The sequence below is a fragment of the Ovis canadensis genome, chromosome 25 (assembly GCF_042477335.2).
Source record: "Ovis canadensis isolate MfBH-ARS-UI-01 breed Bighorn chromosome 25, ARS-UI_OviCan_v2, whole genome shotgun sequence".
NCBI classification, from domain to species: Eukaryota; Metazoa; Chordata; class Mammalia; order Artiodactyla; family Bovidae; genus Ovis; species Ovis canadensis.
The window spans coordinates 27,078,005-27,101,425 of NC_091269.1; the positions used below are offsets into that span (position 1 = coordinate 27,078,005).

Genomic DNA, 23,421 nt, shown 5'->3' on the forward strand with positions numbered 1-23,421 from the left:
ACAGGGTTATGATTATGTTATGATTGTCTGATTTGTAGGCAAGACCTGCCTTTCCAAGGATCATCAATTTCTTTTTAACTTTTTTTTTGGCTGCATTGGGTCTGGTTGCTGTGTACAGGCTTTCCCTAGTTGTGAGAAGTGGGGGCTCCTCTCTAGTTGTGGTGTGCAGACTTTTCATTGCAGTGACTTCTCTTGTTGCAGAGAGCACAGGTTCTAAGGCACAAAGGCTTCAGTAGTTGTAGCACGCAGGCTTAGTTGCCTCACAGCATGTGGAATCTTCTTGGACCAGAGATCAAACCATTGGTAGGTGGATTCTTAACCACTGGACCACCAGGAGTGTCCAGGGGATCATCAATATTTTAACAGTGACCTTTCCAAGACAATAGTGCTATTGTCTTATTCCTAGTTCCAAGAACCCTAATGGTGAATTTCAGGCTCGGAAGGGGAAGAGAACAAAATTGTGCCAAGAAACCTCTGTTGGCAGAGGCAAAGTCTTTTAACATCCTGTAAACATGGTGGATGGGTTCACGTAGTTTGTGGCCCCATGTGAGAAGGCAGTACTGGAAGGCTATTTCTCTTCTCTTGCTGCAAACTGATCAGATACATTGATCCCATAGCCTCCTTCAGGTTTATTGGTTTGACTCCTGTGACCATTGCTTTTACTGCTCTGAGTGGGGAGCTTGAATTTGAGACACGAGGTGGGAACAGTGTCTGAAGATGCTGAATTTGATACCTCTGCATCTTTATTTCCTCCACCACCCCCAGAAGAGAGCCAGAGGAAGGAGTCGAACAGATATGTAACATGTCTTTGGGAAAAGGTTATTTTTAGGGGCAGTCTTGCCAAGACTGCTTCCGGAGATTTTATTTAGACATAGATCATGTCCTCACCTGCTTAGGTATGTGAATTTCTAGGGGAGGCCTGGAAGGGATAGGGACTATCTGCGTGTAGCAGTTCCAGGCCACCTCCTTCCTTGCAAAGATTCATTTTGTTTGTTCCCCACCTTTATTGAGATGTAATAGACATTTAACACTTTGCTAGTTGAAGGCATATAGAATGATGCCCATCTCTCAGATTTTCAGTTCTTTATGAAAGGAAATGAGGAACAGGGGGAGATTGATCCCAGAGGTCGGGTGACCCCCTCATCTAGGTTTTCCCAAGACAACCTCAGCTGTGGCTCTTGTCCCAGAGTAACTATAAATAGTGTCACCTTTGACCCTCAGAGGTGGTCCGGCTTAGACTTCAAATTCTGTGGTCACTCTGTTCAGAGGAGATACACAAGGCCATTTCAGAGAAGGTTAAAATAATATTGAGGCCCAAATAATTTGTATATTGGACAATAATGTCTTTTCTGAAAGTTCTGGCCTATTTCTGAAGTTGAAAAAATGCGAATATTAGTGAAATGAGAGTTCTAAAACTTCGACAGATTTAAATATCACAGCCCAGTAATTTCTGAGTCTTCTAACTCATGAATCCTTTGGAAGACCAAGCCTTGCAGCCAGCGGTGGGAGTGAGCCCTATGTCTGAGAAGTACGGGCCCACTGACCTTACTGGAGGCCTCCCGTGGGCCAGGTTTCCCTCTGGTGAGATCCGCATCACCGTTGTCATTTTGGTAGTTTATATACCGTCTGTGTAGTCTTGTAAGTAGTATTAATGCTCATACCTCAGATAGTTTGATAAAAATATGTGCTAGACTTTAAGGGTGCTGATTTTGCACATATAGAAAATTAAGATTTTCTTTACCAGCGGCTTAGGGTAAAGAGGTCACCTGCCAATGCAGGAGACGTGGGTTTAATCCCTGATCCCTGATTCAAGCAACTAAGCCCATGCTCCAAAGCTATTGAGCTTGTGCTCTGGGGCCTGGGAGCCGCAACTACTGAGCCCCTGGGCTGCAGCTTCTGAAGCCCATGCACCCTGGAGCCTGTGACCCACAACAAGAGACGCCACAGCAATGAGAAGCTCACACATCACAACTAGAGAGTATCCCCCACTTGCAGCAACTAGAGGAAGCCCATGCACAGTAAAAAATAAATAATAAAAGTAAATAAAAACCCTAAAGTGCTAGTTGCTCAGTCGTGTCCAACTCTTTGCAACCCCATAGACTGTAGCCCAACAAGGCTACTCTGTCCATGGAATTCTCCAGGCAAGAATACTGGAGTGGGTAGCTGTTCCCTTCTGCAGGGGATCTTCCTGACCCAGGAATCAAACCCGGGTCTCCTGCATTGCAGGTGGATTCTTGACCACCTGAGCCACCCAAGGGAAGCCCAAAAAATCTGAGTGAAACATTATTAAAATATCTGGACCTATTTCCAAGGTCAGATCTCTAAGTTTGTTTTTATGACAGCTTAACTCTTTTTCTTAAAAAAATTATACATATCTTTAGAGACTTGAAAGTCTGATAGTAAAGTGGTAATAAGTATATTTAATGTGGGATAAAACTATGTTTAATGTGAAATTGTCCCTTCTGTGATGAGACACAGGCAGAGTAGTCGCCGTGGGAGTCCTTTAAGGACTTGGTCAGGAAGCAGGGAAATTGCTGTCAGAAATACCTGGGGGGTGACCATGGGTCTATTGCTGTCACTGGTGTCTGGGTAACTAGATACTAAGGACTCCAAAGGATTTCTCTTCCATGGCCCTTGGACTTGGACAGTGTGTACCTTCTCCACGGGGCATTTTTTGTTGTTGGAGTATAGTTGATTTGCAGTGTTGTGTTAGCTTCAGGAATATAGCAAAGTGAATCGGTTATACATATACATATGTCCATTCTTGTTTTTTAAAAGATTCTTTTCCCATATAGGCCATTACAGAGTGTTGAGTAGAATTCTCTGTGCTATGCAGTAGATTCTTATCACTTATCTATTTTATATCAAATTTTAAAATGTGATATTGAACTAGGGATTTCTACTGTGAAACTTACCCTCCCCAAAAAAGCCTTGAAGAAGCACTTTATCAAGTGATTAACTTCAGATATTTAGACTTGCTGGAGTATGTCCAATTTAAGTCGCTTTGCTTTTTCAGGTAGAATGACGAAGGCTGAGGAAAGTAAAGCTAGTTAGCATAATTCCAGCTAACCAGAGAAGGGCAGAGAATCTAACCTAACAGATTGTATAGGCTTTCCTAAACTACTTTTTGGAGATACATTTTCAAATAATTGCCCAAGTCATATGTCTTTATTACAGAAAATATGGAGGAGAAATTTTGTATAGTCGCACCATAGAGAAAACTAGTGTTAACATTTTGTCATATTGCCTGCTAGATGACTTAAGGCCATAGTTGAAAAGCATATATTTATGTTTTATACTATAATATATATTGTCTTACATGGCTTAGGATATGAAGACTTTTGGACACTTTGCCCTCAGCGTGAGCCCTAGGGAAGAACTTCTTGATGGAGGAAGTGCCAGCCTGGTTCCCTCCAGTGGCAGGAGCTTTGGAAACGCCCAGCTTCCCTGTTTCGTAGCCCTTCTGCTTTCCAGAGCTTTCCTTGTATGTAGTGCAAACCTGTGGATGGAGCTGACTGGGGACTGTTACCCACTTAGAACCATGCTAGGGTTCAAACCACCAGCACAAACCATGTGGCGTATTCCAGAGAGCCATTTCCTTCAAAATAAGCACTTTTAGTTTTTCTGTATAGGCAACGATTTATTTGGGTCCCTGAAAATAGTAACAGTATGGTGAACTTGAATTAAACTATATTTATTTTGCTGTCTGGGTAGAACAAGCTGCTTCCCCAGTTGCCGGGATGGTCTGGGAGGGGGGGATGGGGAAGGGGAGAAAACATCAGTAAGCTTTTCTTTAAGCTTGAATTCATCCTCAAGAAGAGGGTCATGAAAGTACAATGAATGCTGCTCTTGCCTGTAACCAAGGAACAGTTGGGTCTGCCCTGACCCAGAGCCGTGTCTTGCTCATAATTACCCAGGCTCCAAGGGAACAAGTTATTTTGGGAAGCATAGCTCAGGATCAATCATATGTAAGGCTGTTTGTTGGGAGCCTTAAATGCTTGCTTACCAGAAAGTCCTCAAAGGAATTCTTCACCAAGGTTGTGCCAGCTTGGGGGAGGCAGGTGTGACCCCACGCAACTCCCAGCCAGAGGCTAAGTCAGGTTGTTGGCCTCAGGCAATCTTTAAGCTCAGATGACCAGGCATCAGTAGCTTTCATGTGGTTCTTTGAACATACCTTTAATACTTTAAAACAAAAATGACCAAAACTTTGATTCTATGGATATTTGATTTGGTTTGCATATGCTTCCAGTCCTAAAATTGTTTGGGAAGTAACTGCATATTGCTAATCCTAACTTTCTTTTTTTCCATTTAACAGTTAAGATGGGGAGTTTCGTCAAGATCATTTAATTGCCCTTTAGAAAACAGAATGCTGTAACTTTTTAGAAAATTTATTTCTAATTGGATAATTACTGTACGGTGTTGTGTTGGTTTCTGCTATACAGCAGTGTTGAATCAACTGTAAGTGTACATATATCCCCTCCCTTTTGAGCCTCCCTCCCACCCATCTAGGTCACCACTGAGCAACAGGCTGAGCCTCCGGTGCTATACAGCAGGTCCCCACTAGCTGTTTTACACGTGGTAATGTATATATGTCAACGCTGCTCTCTTAATTTGTCCGACCCTCTCTTTCCACTGCTGTGTCCACAAGTCTGTTCTCTCAAGAACTGAAAAACATCCCTTGGAATTAAAGTAAAGGTAGTTTGGATTGCAAACTAGTATCTGGTCTGTGGCTCAGAGAACTGCTGATGGCCTTGCTAGGTTGCCTCTGTCTTGAGGGCTATAGAGATGTAAAGATGAGTAATTGCAGCTGAAAAGGAAGAATTAGGGAATGAGTAATAAAGACTCCTGTAAGTGGTAATAAAATGTTTGTAGGGAATTTTCTTGAGTGGGGAAGGAATTAACAGATGGAAATATACTTTAGCTTCTAGAGAAATGTATGATTTTTTTATGAAACAGAGAAAAGTGCTAAATAATTCAACCCAAATCCAATATTATTTATGGTGATCTGTATAAGAGGGAACACGGGGACACACATTGGGATTGAAATGAAAAAGGAATGCAGTAAGCTGAGACTTCTGACAGTTGTCGTTTTCACAGGACAAGGGAAGTGTACTGTCGTTAATATCAGTGAGTGATAGACTCCAGTTAGTTCAGTGTTTCATTCTTTTTTGTAACATTTTTGTTCACGTCCTTTCTATTTTTTATTGTAATATAGTTGATTTACAATATCGTGTTAGTTTCTGGTATACAGCAAAGTGATTCAGTTACACGTCCATACATATGTATATATATATATTAGCATATTCTTTTTTGCATTCTTCTCCATTATGATTTATTACAGAATATTGACTATAGTTCCCTGTGCTCTACAGTAGGACCTTGTCATTTATTATATATATATATATTAGTTTGTATCTGCTAACCCTGCATTACTAATTTATCGCTCCCCCACCCTCATCCCTCTTTGGTAACCATGTATTTGTTTTCTGTAGATATCATTCTTGTGCATTGATTACTACTGGCCTTCATCAAAATCAGATCAGTAAAATTTTAGGTTGGAATAGTGAATATTTTAGCTCATTTGAATGTTTACCTCTTTTTAGAAGAAAGACTCTAAAATTATAAGACAGTTCTTAAGTAAAGGTAAAATCACGACTCTCATATAAGCAGAAAACATAAACACGTGTTAAAGATTATATTTAACTAACTCATGGGAAAACTGGAGAGGTGTTCCAGCTGGTTCAAAAGAGAATCTGACGTACAGTTGTACATTTATAGATTAGGAGTACTGAAACTAATGTCCAAATATCGGCACATAACTTTTCGATGGGAGCAAGGATTGTCCCTGAACCGAACAAAAGGCATTCCTTGTCTGCAGAAAGGAACCGGTCTGCCTTGCTCTCGCTCATCTATTGGTTAGATAGGTGAGCTGCAGAATAGTATGGAAGGGGTGCAGCACCCCACTTGACCTTCGGAGCTCAGATTTTTCCTAACATAAAGTACCTTCTTATTTTAGATTTTTTTTTATTTTTTAGTTTTAATTTTATTTAGTATTTATTTAGTTTTATTTTATTTAGTTTTTATTTTTAGCTGCTTTACAGAGTTTTGTTGTTTTCTGGCAAACATCAACAAGAATCAGCCATAGGTATACATATATGCCCTCCCTCTTGAACCTCCCTGCAGTACCTTATTTAGCTATTTCCTCTTTCCAAATTCCATGACTTTAATCTGTCCCATTCTTTCTGGAAGTTATGAAGGAGACTCCATATATCACACAGATCATTCCTTAAACCAGAATTAGTCTGGGCTAGACTTGGCTTTGTTTAAAACCTGAAAAGCATTGTTGTCCCATTAGGCAGCCTTGAGGATCGTTAGCACATTTATCTATTTATTTATTTATTTTTACCTATTCTGAACATCCAGGGACTAAATGGAAGTCAGTGTTATGAACCTGGTGATTGAAGCCTAAAATTCATGATGAAAACCAGAGCTGGTTAGGACTGTGTTTTCAAGGGCTGGGAAAGCCATTTCTGCCCTCCCCACTTCAGGTGGCACCCATTGGCCAGATTCTATTTTTAGATCCTCTTCAGGAGTGAGGCTTTTCATGAGTAGTGAGCCATTTTTTGGGAGACAAGATTATAGACCCCTTTTTATTTTATTTTTTTAAACATTTAAGGGTTAGTTAAGTTTGACATAATAAGAATCTTCAAAAGCCTGGAACTTGACCAGATAGAGATTTCTAGCTCTGCAGTGGTTTTTATTTTTTCAGTTTAAAAAATCTGATAGCTGTCTTCTTTGTCCCAGAAAGTCAAACAAGATTTTATTTAGCAAATAGTTACTGAGTGCCACTGTGTCTCAGGATAAAGTGTCTGGAACACAAAACAAAAATCCCATCTTTGGGAATTCCCTGGCAGCCCAATGGTTAGGACTCTGAGCTTCCAAGCTGGGGGTCAGGGAACCAAGTTTCCCACAAAATGTGTAGTGCAGGAAAAAAAAAAAAAAGAAATCCCAGCTTCTCTGTGTGTCACTTTCACAGACATTTGTCACTTTCACAGACATTTTTAGAATGTTCCAGGTGGTGGTGTCACCCACCAGGTATTTCTGAGAGGATTTTTCCTGCTCCCTTACCAAGTCCTTAAAGCCTTCTCATGGTGACAGCCCTACCTGAGTTGCTCGTAGGCTTTGACACTCCTTAATTAGAGATTGTTAGCTATTCTCACGTTGCCTAGAAAGAAAGCCTGAATTCTACTTGTAGGCAGTATTTGTTGGGAACGAATCAGTGGGAAAAGACTGCCTCTCTTTTTTTCTTTTCTCTTACTTTGTCTTTGAGTGATTAAATTTGTGTTTATGTGTATTCCTGATACTCAGATGAAAAGCTGTATGTTGGTACCATTAAGGCTCCAATTTATTTATGATTGAAATTGTCACAATTTAAGCTTGAAGTATTAAAAACTTGAATGGGTCCTGGCTCTGTATGGGTTCATACAGGTGTACCTGCTGGGTGCTGGGTTCATTAGGTGATACAAGGGTGAATAAGGCAGGACCAGAGACTACTGCAGAGAGGCAGTGGCACCCCACTCCAGTACTCTTGCCTGGAAAATCCCATGGACGGAGGAGTCTGGTGGGCCGCAGTCCATGGGGTCGCTAAGAGCCAGACACAACTGAGCGACTTCACTTTCACTTTTCACTTTCATGCATTGGAGAAGGAAATGGCAACCCACTCCAGTGGTCTTGCCTGGAGAATCCCAGGGACTGGGGAGCCTGGTGGGCTGCCATCTATGGGGTCGCACAGAGTTGGACACGACTGAAGCGACTTAGCAGCAGCAGCAACAATTCATCATACTTCCCAGCCAACTTGTTGTATTAGGTTCATGATGCATTGCTTAGGCGAAGAAATAAGCCACAGGTTTGGCAGAGGCAAACTATTATTTATAGGACGGATAAACAACAAGTCCCACTGTCTAGCACAGGGAGCTGTAACAAACCATAATGAAAAAGAATATGAAAAAAATATATATGTGTATAACTGAGTCACTTTGCTATACAGCAGAAATTAACACAACGTGGCAAGCCAGTTGTACTTCAATGAAATTTAAAAAAAGAAAAAAAGTCACAGGAAAGGTGAGCTGACGTGCCCATACCAGACGCTGACTTGGTCACAGAGCCAAGCTCAGGCTTTTAGAACTGGTGATTTTTAGGGACTGCTAACCTGAGCTGTTGTGTGCCATGTTATCCAGCAGGATCTTGGAGACTAAGCAGAGATTTATGGGTGGAGAATAAAAGGGCTACCCACCATGCCGTTAGCTGTCTCGTTATGCCAGTTATGAGAACGTTAGGGCCCCAAATAGGCTTCAGAGATGTCTGGTAATCGATTGCAGGGCACACAGCATCCTTAGAAGGAACACTCTTCCACTTACTTCCTTCTTGCTTTGATTCAGTTTTTTAAAATGTTGTGTGTAATTGAAAAGTGGGCTTGGGTGCTTGGCAACCTTGAAGATTTGGAATTTTTTAAAAGATCATTATGATCTTGATTGATGATTAGTCAGTGTTCATTGTGCTGAATAGTTGGTCACCATTGTGAGTGACTGCTGAGTCCTGAAAGCTATTCTGTTAAATACCAGCAGAAACACCTTACCCCCCACCCCTGCAATTGCATTGAATTTTGTTCTTTTTTAACAATTGACATATACTTGGTTTATAGTGTTGTGTTACTGCTGTACAGGAAAGTGATTCAGTTACATGCATGTATACAGTCTTCTACTTTTTTATCCTTTTCTCTTATGGTTTCTCATAGACTTTTGCATATAGATCTCTGTGTTATACAGCAGAACATTGTTTATCCGTCCTATAAATAATAGTTTGCCTCTACCAATCCCGTGGCTTATTTCTTCCCCTAAGCAATGATCCATGAACCTAATACAATGAGTTGGTTGGGAAGTATGATGAATTGTAGGGGACTGGAAAATATTTTGCAAATATAGATTGTGTAAGAGCGCAAGAGAACAGCAGTGGGTGTTTTTATCTGTATAAAAGTTTGCATCTGCTGACCCCAACCTTCTACTCTATCCCTCTTCAACGCCATCCCTCTCCCAGCTCCTCCCCCTGACAACCACCAGATTGTTCTCTTGTGTCCCTGATCCTGAGAAACACCTTTTAAGTGTTTTCAAAGTTGGTAGAGTGTCTGACCCTTTCAATTTAGGGTCACTCTGCTGATTTTTCTGATGTGATTCTGGAGCATTTTTCTGATGTGACTCTGGGCATTGTGGCATCGTGCAGACTCACCCAGGGCTGTTCCCCCATGATGCGTGGGTCAGGGTCTTTCTGGATGAGGGGTGGGGAAACTTTGAGGTGAACTAGCATGGCTGCCTCTACCAGCCACGTGGGTTGCATTGATCTGCCCCCTCAGAGGACCAGCTCCCTGCCCTTGAGGAGGGCAGTGCCCCTTACTTAAAATGCCAGAGCTGCCCCGCTTCTCCTCCCTTAACCAGACATTTTACAAAATATGTGCATCTTCCTAGACACTCCCACCCCCTGCCTTACTTTTCAAATATTAAAAAAGGACCAGGATAGTAATTAGAAGCAATCCTGGCAAATTGGGAATTTGTGAAGTGGAAAAGAAAACACGGTTATAATGATTATTATAAATAGAAAAAGAAATGGAGCATTGTTAGAAAATTGACTTAACAGAGTTGTAGTTTTCAATAGTTTTTTGCAGGAGGCTGTTCAGAGCTATTGTGATAATAGATTGTATTGCCCAGCTGGCCTTTGTATTTCTTCTCCTGATAACCTTTTGAATTATTTCATAAAGTTGATTGTGGCAATTTTTTTGGTAGCTGGGAAAGTGTCAGGACATCAAGGACAAATAATTGCATGGCCACCTCATGCGAAGAGTTGACTCATTGGAAAAGACTCTAATGCTGGGAGGGATTGGGGGCAGGAGGAAAAGGGGATGGCAGAGGATGAGATGGCTGGATGGCATCACCGACTCGATGGACATCAGTTTGGGTGAACTCTGGGAGTTGGTGATGGACTAGGAGGCCTGGTGTGCTGCAATTCACGGGGCCGCAAAGAGTCGGACATGACTGAGCGACTGAACTGAACTGAACTGAGAATCAGAAATAGAATCTGAGTTCCAAGCCATGATAGTGAGCTGGACCGGGCCCCCCACTCCCTCTTGGGGACCACTATTTCTGCTCGCCTGGGGCTCAGTTGTCTTGCCCAGAGGATCTGGCCAGGAATCCATACTCTGACCCTCTTGATGTCTTTACCCATGGAGGACAGTAAATGCTAAGCAAACTCAAAATTGTAGAAAACTCTGATGCTGCCTTAAACTGGTTTTGACTTGATAGACAATGCTGCTTTTTAAGTATAATTGATTTACAGTGTTGTATTAATTTCTGCTGTACAGCAAAGAGATTCAATTAGTTATATACATTTCTTTCTGTTTAAATATTCTTTTCTGTTGTGGTTTATCTCAAGATATTGAATATATTACAGCTCCCTGTGTTATAGAGTAGGACTTTGTTGTTTATCCATTCTTTATATAATAGTTTGCATCTGCCAACCCCAAACTCAGTGACAATGCTGTTTTATAATTAGTGGATTTAAAAGCTGAAAGTTATTCAGGCTTACCCAGTCCAAACTTCATGCTGCTGTGCCCAAATGTCCCTGCCCTCAGTAAACCCTGTTCTGTTTCATTCAGAAATGCCCAATGACTGAAGTGAGTCTTCATGTTAGGAAATGTGACCTCAAATTAGTATTTTATGTAGTTATTATGAAAATAAAAGCTGGTTCACAAAATATAAAGGAAATTGATATCTGTTATGTTGCCAGATTTTTGTTTGGAGAAAATGGAATAGTAAATTGAACAAGGGTAGTCTTACAGGAGCCAGCCCAGTCCTACAGCCTTATTGCTAGAAGAATTAATAATTAACAGATGGCATGAAATGGACTCATACTCAAAGAACTGTGTCAGATTCAGGATTTATTTTTCTTTCTTTTGGTCCTTTTTTGTGTCAGATGATGGTATCTCCCAGGTAAAGATGCAAACTTGTGTTATTTTAACAATATAATTAATCACAGATATTACTCATTTTCATGGAAAGATGTTGTTTTCCCCTCTCTCTTTGGAATAATCTACAATGTAGGTTGTTATATCTGTAGGCTTAGTTAACTTAAAAAGAAACTAAAGACAACTGCATAGTGTTTGATAACTCAAGCATATCTCAACATTTCAGTGAGGATATAAGTACTTTTTTGTCATTAAGCACAGTGTACTGATTATCATGACATATAATTTAACTTTGAGAAAGGCAATAGCGTTTCTATGGACTTGGAACTTGGCTAGTAAGTTCTTCAAAAAAGAAGGTGTGGCTTCTGAATGGAGATAGTAATTTGTGCTAACAGATATTCTTAGGAAACTCCTACAACTGACATTTTTCTTTCTTTTTTAAAAAAATTTATATTCTATTAGAGTACCGTCGATTTCTAGTGTGTCTCAGGTGTAGAGTTCCCTGTGTTATATAGCAGGTCATTTTGGTCATCTGTTTTATATGTAGCAGTGTGCGTGTGTTAATCCCAAACTCCTCTAATTTACCCCTTCCCCCAACCTTTCTTCTTTGGTGACTGTAAGTTTGTTTTCTGTCTGTGAATCCATTCCTGTTTTGTACATAAGCTCATTTGTGTTGTATTTAGATAGACATGTAAGTGATGTCATATGATATTTATTTTTCTCAGACATGCTTTGCTTAGTATGACAGTCTCTAGGTTGCTTCCATGTTGCTGCAGGTGGCATTATTTCATCCTGTATTATGACTGAGTAATATTCCCTGGTATATATGTACGACATCTTCTTTATCCATTCATCTGTCAATGGACATTTAGGTTGCTTCCAGGTTTTGGCCGTTCCAACTGACATTTTTCTCAACCACCAGGTTTTAGGGGTTGAAGAGTGTTTTCTGGCTCTCTAGGAGTATAATGGCGGTGCACCTGCGGATCATTTACATATCCTTCAGGCTTTTCACATGAAAACATCATACTACAAGTCATGGGCACAGAGCCTTAACCCTCAGTTGTTTCCCTCTGCTCTCTGTTTTTTCAGAGTTTCAGTACAATGGCCAGGGAGGGGGCCATATGAGCAGGGAGACCCGTGTGCACCCACTGTCCTTCCTGGTCGGTGACTCATGGGTTATGATTCTGTATATTTCAGGGGGAAGTGCTATTATTTACTCCTCTGCCGAAGGAACATATACACAGTGAGACAAAGACTCCCGTGCCCTTCCATCTTTCGATGACTGAACATTCATTCCCTTAGCTTTTAAAGAAATAAATACATATGTATTTATTTTCTTTTTTATTGAAGTATAATTGATTAAAGGGTTAATTTCAGGTGTACAGCAGAGTGATTCAGTTATACGTATGTCTATTCTTTTTCAGATCCTTTTCCCTTATAGGTTATTACAAAATATTGAGTATAGTTCCCTGTGCCATACAGGAAGTCCTTGTTGGTTATCTGTTTTATACATAGTAGGGTGTATCTGTGAATTCCAAACTCCTAATTTATCCTCCCCCCTTCCCCTTGGGTAACCATAAGTTTCTTTTCTGTGTCTGTGAGTCTATTTCTGTTTCATATATAAATTCATTTGTATTCCTTTTTTTAAAAATTCTACATATGAGTAATGTCATATGATTCTTATTTTTCTCTGACTTACTTCAGTTAGTATGATCATCTCTAAGGTCCATCGTTCCCTTAGCTTTGTCATGAATATCTTAGGAGGGTGAGAAGGACTGGGAACGTCAGCCTTTTCTATCTGTGAGTAGATGGTTATGTGTTTTCCCATCTTGGTTCTCTTTGTGTGGCTCAGAAGGATTGTTTTAATGTGCTTAATTTTAAGATGCAGAAAGGATCTATAGAGACTTCCCTGGTGGTCCCATGGTTAAGAATCCGCCTGCCAATGTAGGGGACACGGGTCCAGTCCTTGGTCTGGGAAGATCCCACATGCTTATGGAGCAATTAAGCCCAAGAACCACAACTCGAGAGCTTGTATGCGGCAACAGAAGATCCTGGAGCCACAGCTAAAACCTGACAGCCAAGTAAATGAATACTAAACAAAAAAAAGTGTATGTGTTTATCACTGGGTGAACAGGAGCAGAGAAGAAGCTCTTTTCTAGGAGAGAGATAGAGGGAGGTTTGAGTTGGACGCAAGGGAGGAGGTTAGAGAGCCTTAATGTGACGAGGCAGCGTCTGAGATGGACTCTAGGCTGGGGGACATTGACCTCTTTCCTCCTCGAGGGACTGTGTCTGGTTTCTAGAACACCATTCCTTTTAAGAAAGGACACCTGCCTTGGTAATCTGGTTTGAACCAAGGAGCCTCCTTTCAAAACCACGTGGACATACCTTGGTTCCATTTCAGTTCTCCAAGATTTAGTTTGCAGGGACCTTAAAGATGCACGTTGCCATCGAGTAACAAGAAAATCCACAAAGATGCCTTTTAGGTGCAATGTGTGGGATTTTGTTGCTGCTGTGATGGCTTTCATTTTTATCTCCTCCATGATTTGCAGCTTTTTACAGAAGCAGGGGACAATGAGGAAGGCATGGAAACGGTCTCTGTGGGCCACGGTAATGAAAACTGTAAATAGAGTGAAAATTAAACAGTCTAATAAAGCTTAAAATTCCTTTTCAGAATGCACTGGCCTCTTTGCAAGCTATTATGGCAAAGCCATTGGGGTCCTTTTTTGCATTGAAGTTAGTTAGTCACCACCTTTATTGGCCCTTCGGAATACTCATTAAAGAAAGTGAAACTTCATTACACTTAACTGACTAAATTGACCTTGTAGATTCAATTCATTCTCTGGCTTAGCACAGCTGAATAATTATCTATGGTAAATTACCTTCATCGTATGCATGTCTATAAAAAGGTGGTATCCAACAGACGTTCACAGTGTTCCACAGTGGGGGGTCAGGAGCTGCACTGATTTCATGAACAGACTTGCGGTTCTATCCAGAAGTGCTTCTGATACTTGTATTATGAAGGGCCTTAAATAACATGGTAACAAAGTAAGGAAATTTACACCAGCAATATTTGCACATTTTAAAGTAGAATCTAGATAAAGACAACTCAATAAAGATTTTTTTTGAGCTGAGTTTTCTGAGTTGAGTTTTTCATTTTTTTCTCCATCAATTCCATTAAAAAAAAAATCACAACCTGCTATATTCTCTTTTGCCTTTCCCAAAAGATTAGGAATATGGTTAGTCTTGGTATTGTCAGAAAAAACAAACTGAAAAACTACTTTTAAAGTAGTTTTGCTTGCTGAAAATGGGACCTGGGAAGTTTTTTAACTATATGAACTTGGTTATCTGGAAGCAGCCTAAAATGTTAATCCAAGGAACTAGTTCAAAAAATATGGTATATTTACAACAGTGGAATACTGTGCAGCCATAAAAGGACTGCTCTTTGTTGATAGTGAATGATCCCTAGGTTATATTTTTCTTTCTTTCTTTCTTTTTTTTTTTTTTTGGTTAAAGCAATTGCTAAATGTTTATTTTTTTAATTTATTTTAATTGGAGGCTAATTAGTTTACAATATTGTAGTGGTTTTTGCCTACATTGACGTGAATCAGCCATAAATTAAAAATCCAGGTGCAGAACAGCATGTATATTATGATTTATGTTAAAGAGATATAGAAAATGATGTATGTGTCTGTGTTTGCACATGTGTAGAATGTTGTTGAAGAGAAACGCAAGAAACTGATTCTCTTTGTTGTTTCCTCTGGGGAAGGAAACTGGGCGACCGAGAACAGGAGTGGAGAGGGAAGCTTTCTCCTTTATACCTTTCTGTACCCCTTGAATTTTGAATAATAGATTCTTGAAATAATAGATAAGCAGTAATAGACTCTTGTTAATAATCTTAGCTTCAGAACAGAAACGATTATCTAGACTAGCACTGTCCGGTAGAACTTTCATGTTCCATGTCTACACCATCCAACATAGCCGCCACTAGTCCTGTGTAGCTTTTGAGCACTTGAAAGGTGGCTTGTATAGCTGGGGGACTAAAATTTTAATTTCCTTTAATTTAATTAATTATATTTAAATAAGTGTGTCAGTGGCTATCATATTGGTTAGGTGCAGATCTAGAATATATGACTTAGGGTATCTCTCTGTTTAGACCAGAATAAAGTTTAGGTGTGTTTTGGAGAAATAATTATCAGTTTAGGCTCTCACAGTAACATTTATTATTGTAAATCTAAGAAAATACCTACATTTTCTTTTTACCCTAGAACTTAATGCCATCACATACTTCTTTTTAAAAATTTATTTTATTGAAGTAGAGTTGATTTGCAATGTTGTGTTCATTTCTTCTGTACAGGAGAGGGATTCAGTTATATACATATATTCATTCTTTTTCATGTTCTTTTCCACTGTGATTTATCACAGGATATTGACTATAGTTCCCTGTGCTATATACAGTTAGGACCTTCTTGTTTATTGATTCTATGTATAACGGTTTGCATCTACTATCGAACCTTCCAGTCCATCTCTCTCCTGACCCCTGGCCCCCTCCCCCTTGGCAACAGCAAATCTGTTCTCCGTGTGTGTGTCTGTTTCTGTTTTGTGGAGAAGTTAATTTGTGTCCTGTTTTAGATTCCACATAAAAGTGATATCGTATGGAATTTGTCTTTCTCTTTCTGACTTACTTCACCTGGTATGATCGTCTCTGAGTCCAAATATGCTGCTGCAAATTCCTTCCAATATGTCTAGAAATAACTATTGGTCAAATCTGAAAATCCTTTTTGTTACCCAGGAAAATCATTTTAATGGAAACTCTGTCCTTCTGTGTTCTAACTTGGAAAATGTCTGTCTCTGAGAGGTGTATTTTCCTGTCTATAGCACACACCCTATTTGTGGGTCTCCCTCCAGCGCAGTGTGCCGGGCACTTTGTTCCTGAGCCCAGCAGCTGTTGTGTGACAAGGGGACAGTTTGCATTCTTCTGGCAGCCAGCAGCTGCCAGAAGCATTTCTAATCTGGTTTTGGCAGGAAATAGTGCACAAGTGGAAGCCCAGTTAAAAGAAGCTTGAAAAATAAACAGAATGACTTCGGATACCCCTTAGTATATCATTCATATTTCTGCTTAATATTGCTCTGGTTATTTCTTAACTTGACTGGAATCTGAACCTTTCTAGGGCAGAGCTCTATCTAATTGTCTTTGAAATCTGGGGTCTAACCCGGGGCCTGGAATATGCCAGTAGGAGGTCACTATTATTAATGACTCTTGCTATTATTAGTAGTAGTAGTAATGATTGACTATACTGCAAATTTGTTTAATTGATTCAGTTACTAGCTTAAAATTGTTGTTCATCCAGGATAAACTAGTTGTAGATAATTAGTGGTTATGAGTCCCTCTTTTCTTCCCCTTCCTACTACACAGTGTCTCCCACCTTCTGCTCTGAAGTATGACATTTTGAACATTCTGTAAGGATTATTTATTCATCTGTTCTGTAAGCACATGGATTTTTCTTGTATGCACATCCTAATTTAATCTGTCTTTCTTACAGAATAACAGGTTTTCAGAAGGCAAGGGCATTGGTATAAAAACACAGTACCTTTAAAAAATTTTTTTATTATTTTTTTATTGAAGTATAGTTGATTTACTAACTAACAGGTATACAGCACAGATTCAGTTATATATATATATGTGTGTGTGTGTGTATATGATGTGTTTGTGTGTGTATATATATATATATATATATATATGCATATATATGTCTGTGTGTGTATACAAACTTCCCCAGTGGCTCAGCTGTAAAGAATCTGCCTGCAGGGAAGGAGACAGAGGAGATGCAGGTTCGATCCCTAAGTGGGGAAGATCCCCTGGAGGAGGAAATGGCAACCCACTCCAGTATTATTGCCTGGAAAATCCCATGGACAGAGGAACCTGGTGGGCTACAGTCCGTGGGGTTGCGAAGAGTCGGACACAACTGAAGTGACTGGGCACGGCATGGTTCCTTCATGCAGTGCTTTGAGGAGGATATATGCATGTATGTGTGTGTATATATATATATATATACATATATTCTTTTTCAGATTCTTTTCCATTATACGTTATTACAAAATATTAAATATAGTTCCCTGTGCTATATAGTAGGTCCTTATTGGTTATCCACTTACATATAGTAGTGTGTATATGTTAATTCCAAAAGTAGTACCTGTTTTTTGGTTAGACCAAATCAATGACTTCCTTTTCTTTGTCTCTAAAGAGGAAACGCTACTTATATCGTACCTTTGGGCTGCAGATCATTCTTTCTCTCCAGTTCCCAGATGCCCCTGCCTCCTATGGCCCAGAAGGTGTGCGATGCTGGGTGTGGTCCACACAGCGGGGCGCTGGGTGTGGACAGAGCTGTGCTCAGCACTGTTTGCTTCTGTTGCAGACCTTCACCGCCTGGTGCAACTCCCACCTCAGGAAAGCTGGCACTCAGATTGAGAACATCGAGGAAGATTTCCGGAATGGCCTTAAGCTCATGCTACTTTTGGAAGTCATCTCAGGTGAGTCTTAAACATTTTTTGTAGATGTTATACCCAGTTTGTCTGAGCAGTAGATACGTCTGCATCTGGGTTTTTTTTTTTTGTTTTTGTTTTTTAAAAAGCTCCCTTTGAACCTGGCTGGGCAAGAACATGGTATTATTGGCAAAGAAAACTTTCCAAAGAGCAATCTGTCTGGAGTTATTTTTCTCTTCTAAAAGAGGAGCAAATTCTGTTTAAAATGGACTTATTAAAATAATGTTTCTGCCACCCACCTCGAAACAGAATGAGAGAAGAGAAAATGACATTTATATAACTCCTCACCAGGCTGCCCTGTCCAGGTTTAGTCCAGCTAGCGTGTATTCCAAAAGTTGTCTTTCATGCCAAAAGCCAGTGTACACATTGGCTTAACTCTGCAAACAGGAGTCAAAGTTTCTGAGGGGTTATACCTTGCCCTGAATGTCAGCTAGCTGGTTTAGACATTGGACTGGAGAATGGATGAAGGCAGGGCTGCCCTGATCCGGGTATCCTCATACTCCCGTGTCTGAGATGAGCCCTGCAATTTGAATGAAGCTCCCTGACTTCTTCTCATAGCTGGTCAGCTACTCCAGTTGCTGCGGGGGCCCAAGCCGGCTGCTTTCTTACTTATTTAAACATTGGTTCATAGACCAAACAAGGCTGTCCCAGCCGGTCTGAAAAGCATATGGACTTCATAGCACAGCCTCTGCTCTGGTCCACTTCATCTTGAAAGTACTGTAATTTACAGAAACTACAGACACACAAGGAACAGTCAGAGAATGATTTTTGTTTAAGGAGGGCATGAACTCTGAATTTTGTCATCTTGATTCCGCATCAAGGGGCTCTTTTCTCTGTGTCTACACGATTCTCTCTTCCCCCAACAGGGGAAAGGCTGCCCAAGCCTGACCGAGGAAAAATGCGATTCCACAAAATTGCAAATGTCAACAAAGCCTTGGATTACATAGCCAGCAAAGGCGTGAAGCTGGTGTCCATCGGGGCAGAAGGTAAGTGGGGTGTGATCGGAAAGTGCACCAACCTCCCCATAGGGCAGTGGGCCTGCAGCTGGTTGCCTCCTTCCCTCCCCGTTCCCTCCCGCCATCTCCTGTGTCAGCCTCTGCCAAGCTCTGGATACGTGAACAGGATTCACCACTCTAAGGCTGTTTGAAAAGTACAGAGTCAAATAGAGCTGATACTTTCCCCTCGTTTATTAAGCTTTTAACTTATTAGCTGTATTGATTTAGTGCTTATTTTTAACATTGACATGAAACAAAGATGGCTTCTTTTTTTGGGCATTTATCTTGAGAACACAGCGTCTAGATTTTAAGAAGATATTGCCATTTTCCCAATGATCTTATTGTTCTAGGATGTGATAACTTAGGATGTGATTTGAACTTCGTGCATTTGTGTGTGTGTGTGTGCTCAGTCATGTCCGACTCTTTGCAACCCCATAAACTGTAGCCCACCAGGTTCCTCTGTCCATGGAATTTTCTAGGGTTGCCACTTCCTTCTCCAGGGGATCTTCCCGACCCAGGGATTGAATCTGCATCAGCTGCATTGTCAGGCAGATTCTTTATCACTGAGCCACCTGGGAAGCCTTAATATATTTTTAGAGGGTGTCAGGTTCAGAACTAGACAGATCCATCTCCTGACCCTCAACATGGTCCTAAAGTAAATTGCTTTGGAAAATTGGATCCCAGAGATTACAGATGGGGAATTTTGAAGTGTGTCCGTATTCCACTGGCAATCAAAAAGGCCCAACTAAAATAATTGTGACAAGGCTGACAGATATGGCAACTGTAGACTGGACAAAACTTCTCTTTGAAAAATATCATAGCTTAAAGATTATGGCTGGAGGAACTGAGGTGATCGGCAGTGAAAAGAGTCAGAACATGTGACATTCCTTAAAAAATACTTTTAATTTGAATAACTTTTCCTATATTGTACATAATAAAAAGAAACTCTTAATGCTTTGTGCAGAAAAACGAATAGAGTCAGACTAATCATCTGAAGGATAAAGTTTATACAGCCCAGTGAGTTTTTTAAAAAATTGGAGTGTAATTGCTTTACAATGTTGTGTTAGTTTCTGCCATCAGTTCAGTTCAGTCTCTCAGTCATGTCCGACTCTTTGCGACCCCATGAATCGCAGCACGCCAGGCCTCCCTGTCCATCACCAACTCCCGGAGTTCACTCAGACTCGCGTCCATCGAGTCAGTGATGCCATCCAGCCATCTCATCCTCTGTTGTCCCCTTGTCCTCCTGCCCCCAGTCCCTCCCAGCATCAAAGTCTTTTCCAATGAGTCCACTCTTCACATGAGGTGGCCAAAGTACTGGAGTTTCAGCTTTAGCATCATTCCCTCCAAAGAAATCCCAGGGCTGATCTCCTTCAGAATGGACTGGTTGAATCTCCTTGCAGTCCAAGGGACTCTCAAGAGTCTTCTCCAACACCACGGTTCAAAAGCATCAATTCTTCGGTGCTCAGCTTTCTTCACAGTCCAACTCTCACATCCATACATGACTACTGGAAAAACCGTAGCCTTGACTAGACAGACCTTAGTCGGCAAAGTAATGTCTCTGCTTTTGAATATACTATCTAGGTTGGTCATAACTTTTCTCCCAAGAAGTAAGCATCTTTTAATTTCATGGCTGCAGTCACCATCTGCAGTGATTTTGGAGCCCAAAAAAATAAAGTCTGACACTGTTTCCACTGTTTCCCCATCTATTTCCCATGAAGTGATGGGACCAGATGCCATGACCTTCGTTTTCTGAATGTTGAGCTTTAAGCCAACTTTTTCACTCTCCTCTTTCACTTCCATCAAGAGGCTTTTTAGTTCCTCTTCACTTTCTGCCATAAGGGTGGTGTCATCTGCTCTGAGGTTATTGAGATTTCTCCCGGCAATCTTGATTCCACAGCAGTGTGAATCAGCTGTATATATGCATATATCCCCTCCCTCTTGAGCCTCCCTCTCGCTCTCCGCATCCCACCCCTCTAGGTCATCACAGAGCACCGAGCTCAGCTCCCTGTGCTATCCAGCTGCTTCTTCCCACTAGCTACGTAGTTTATGCCTGTAGTGTATATATGTCAGTGCCATTCTCTTAGTTCATCCTACCGCCTTCTTCCCCTGCTGTGTGCACAAGTCTGTTCTCTACATCTGCATCTGTGTTCCTGCTCTGCAAATGGATTCATTAGTACCATTTTTGTAGATTGCATATATATGCATTTATATATGATATTTGTTTTTCTCTTTCTGACTTACCTCACTCTGTATAACATACTTTAGGTTCATCCACATCACTATGCTGACTCAATTCCGTTCCTTTTTATGACTGAGTAATAGTCCCTTGTAAATGTGTGAATGTGAAGTTGCTCAGTTGTGTCCAACTCTTCACGACCCCATGGACTGTAGCCTGCCAGGCTCCTCTGTCCATGGGGATTCTCCAGGCATACTGGAGTGGGTTGCCATTGCCTTCTCCAGGACTTCTTCCTGACCCAGGGATTGAACCTGGGTCTCCTGCATTGTAGGCAGACTCTTTACCCTCTGTGCCACCAGGGAACTTTATACAGCTTTTCTCTATTCATCTGTCAGTGAACATCTAGGTTGCTTCCATGTCCTGCCTGTTGTAAATAGTACTGCCATGAACATTAGGATACATGTGTTTTTTTGAATTATGGTTTCCTCAGCCCAGTGACTCTTAATAAGAACTAATAAGAAGGATCTCCATTATCTGTGGGAGATTGGGAGTCCTGGTGAGTCTAGCGGGAGCTGAGACTACCCTGCCATTCATTTATTTTGCAACTGAATCCAATAGCCTGCCAACTGGGGAGCTTGAGAAGAACAATCAGAGTAAAGATGAGTCTGTGTTCTCTGTCTCTGATTATTTAGAACCTTAGTGCATCTAGTCTTTAAGCCTGGGAAATCCCTGGGTTGTTTTCAGTGACTTTGCATATGCAAGATCTGTGCTCATTATTAACTTAGAATTTATTTAAACTGGAGACATTTGGTTATGAATACCACATTTATAACCAGACATGCTACAACACTTACAAAAACGGAAACTGGTCTTTCCATATGTTATTTTCCAATAGCTCTGAAGTCAAAACTTATAGACGACTCATAGGAAAACTTTATGTACTGATTATATTATCTTTAACCTCTTTTTTTGTTGTTTTTTCTTACCTAAAGAAATTGTTGATGGCAACGTGAAGATGACGCTGGGTATGATCTGGACCATCATCCTGCGCTTTGCTATTCAGGATATTTCAGTTGAAGGTAAAAGACTTGGGTAAAAACCTGATAGATACTTAGAATAAAATTGAGTTGATAAAGTCAAGTTTGAATAGAGTTTTGTAAAACTGAACAGTCACTTACATGATTGAATGAAAGATGCCTGAGTTGGGTTTTCATGAGTTTTCTATTTGTATGAAAAAAAAGAGACCCCAGCAATGCTGTTTTATTCATGGGGGTGGAATCATTTAGGAAAAGATGAGCACATGTTCAGAACAGAATTTGCTTTTTTAAATGAGTATTTTTTTTGAGCTTCTTTATTGCTTATTATACTTGTCGGTTCATGATTATAACAGTTCTTTAGACTTCACAGCTTGAAACCCTTTTTTTCCCAAGTGCGAAAAGATAATCAATTGAAATCTGTTTGTGCATTCCTTAGTTCATTTTTAACTTCCTCTCTCTCTCATCCTTCACTCCCTCCCCTTCTTTTTTTTTTTTTTAACAAAATCTCTTTTGTCATCCTATCTTTCAGCCCAGTAGCTGTTCCATTGTTGTAATATAATCCCAATCCTTGGCCCTGCCACTAAAGATGCAACTCTTTAGTCTTTCATGCCCACTGCATTCCCAAATATTTTGATGAATTCAACACTGTCAAAAGTGTCAAATTAGAACTTGGCTTATGTAGCGCTTGAATCACAAAATGCATAGCTGCACATCATACTTAAGGGTAGTCTGACTTGTTCAACCTTCTCCAAGTTTGTCACCTAACAGATAACCAGGCACCTGAATGGTAAGGGCCAAGAGCATTGTTTATAATTCTGTCTGGGAATTTCTCTAAAGATCAAACTAAGATAGAATGATATTAAAGCCTCAATAATTCAAGCCCAGGAATAGCAGCCAGCTTGAATTTATTGAGTCTGAATTTGAAAACTTTCATACAGTGGACTTTTTTAAAGAAATATTTATTTATTTATTTATTTGACTGTGGTGTCTTAATTGTGCATTAGCGATTCTCACTGCAGACACATGGACTCTCTAGTTTTGGTACATGGGCTCCGGAGCATCTGGGCTCAATAGTTGAAGCTCTCGGGCTTAGTTTCTCTGTGGCATGGGGGATCTTAGTTCCCTGACCAGGGATCAAACCCATAACCCCTGCATTGCAAGGCAGATTCTTAACCACTGACCCTCCAGGAAAGTCCCTCGTACAATGTACTCTTATTAAAGTACATTCCTTTCATGCTTGTGGAAATAATAAGATGCTTTTAAAAAGTTCCTGCTTTGTTAAGAAAGTATAATTTGTAATCATTTAATCAATTTTATATACTTCTACATTTAAATATTTAAGCAGTTCAGCCTACTTTGTAGAACAAGTTGAAAAATCTTGTTCACATCATTGCGTTTACTACACTAGCAAATTCTTTTCCCACAGATATTACAGAGGTGAACTTGACCTCAGGTTTTTCTGATTGGTTACATTTTAAGTTACTGATAATAGTAATTGAAAACTTACTTCTATTTCAAATGAAATGAATGGTAACTATGAATGGTATGATCCACTAGCGGTTTTCCCCCAAATTATTATTAATGTGCCCAAGATAAGATAATCAAATCATAGTTTTTTTGTAAAACACATCATGATAGAAAGATTTTCAATTGACTAGGAAA

General features: G+C 40.3%; 1 protein-coding gene across 1 annotated transcript in view; it reads left to right on the forward strand.

The window, feature by feature from the left end:
- The window catches only part of ACTN2 (actinin alpha 2), a 77,130-nt gene that overhangs the window by 11,897 nt on the left and 41,812 nt on the right, over positions 1-23,421 (forward strand). The window contains exons 2-4 of the mRNA XM_069571610.1: positions 17,425-17,539; positions 18,418-18,537; positions 21,715-21,801. Of these exons, the coding sequence (XP_069427711.1) occupies positions 17,425-17,539; positions 18,418-18,537; positions 21,715-21,801 (322 nt within the window). The remainder of the gene's footprint in view (positions 1-17,424; positions 17,540-18,417; positions 18,538-21,714; positions 21,802-23,421) is intronic.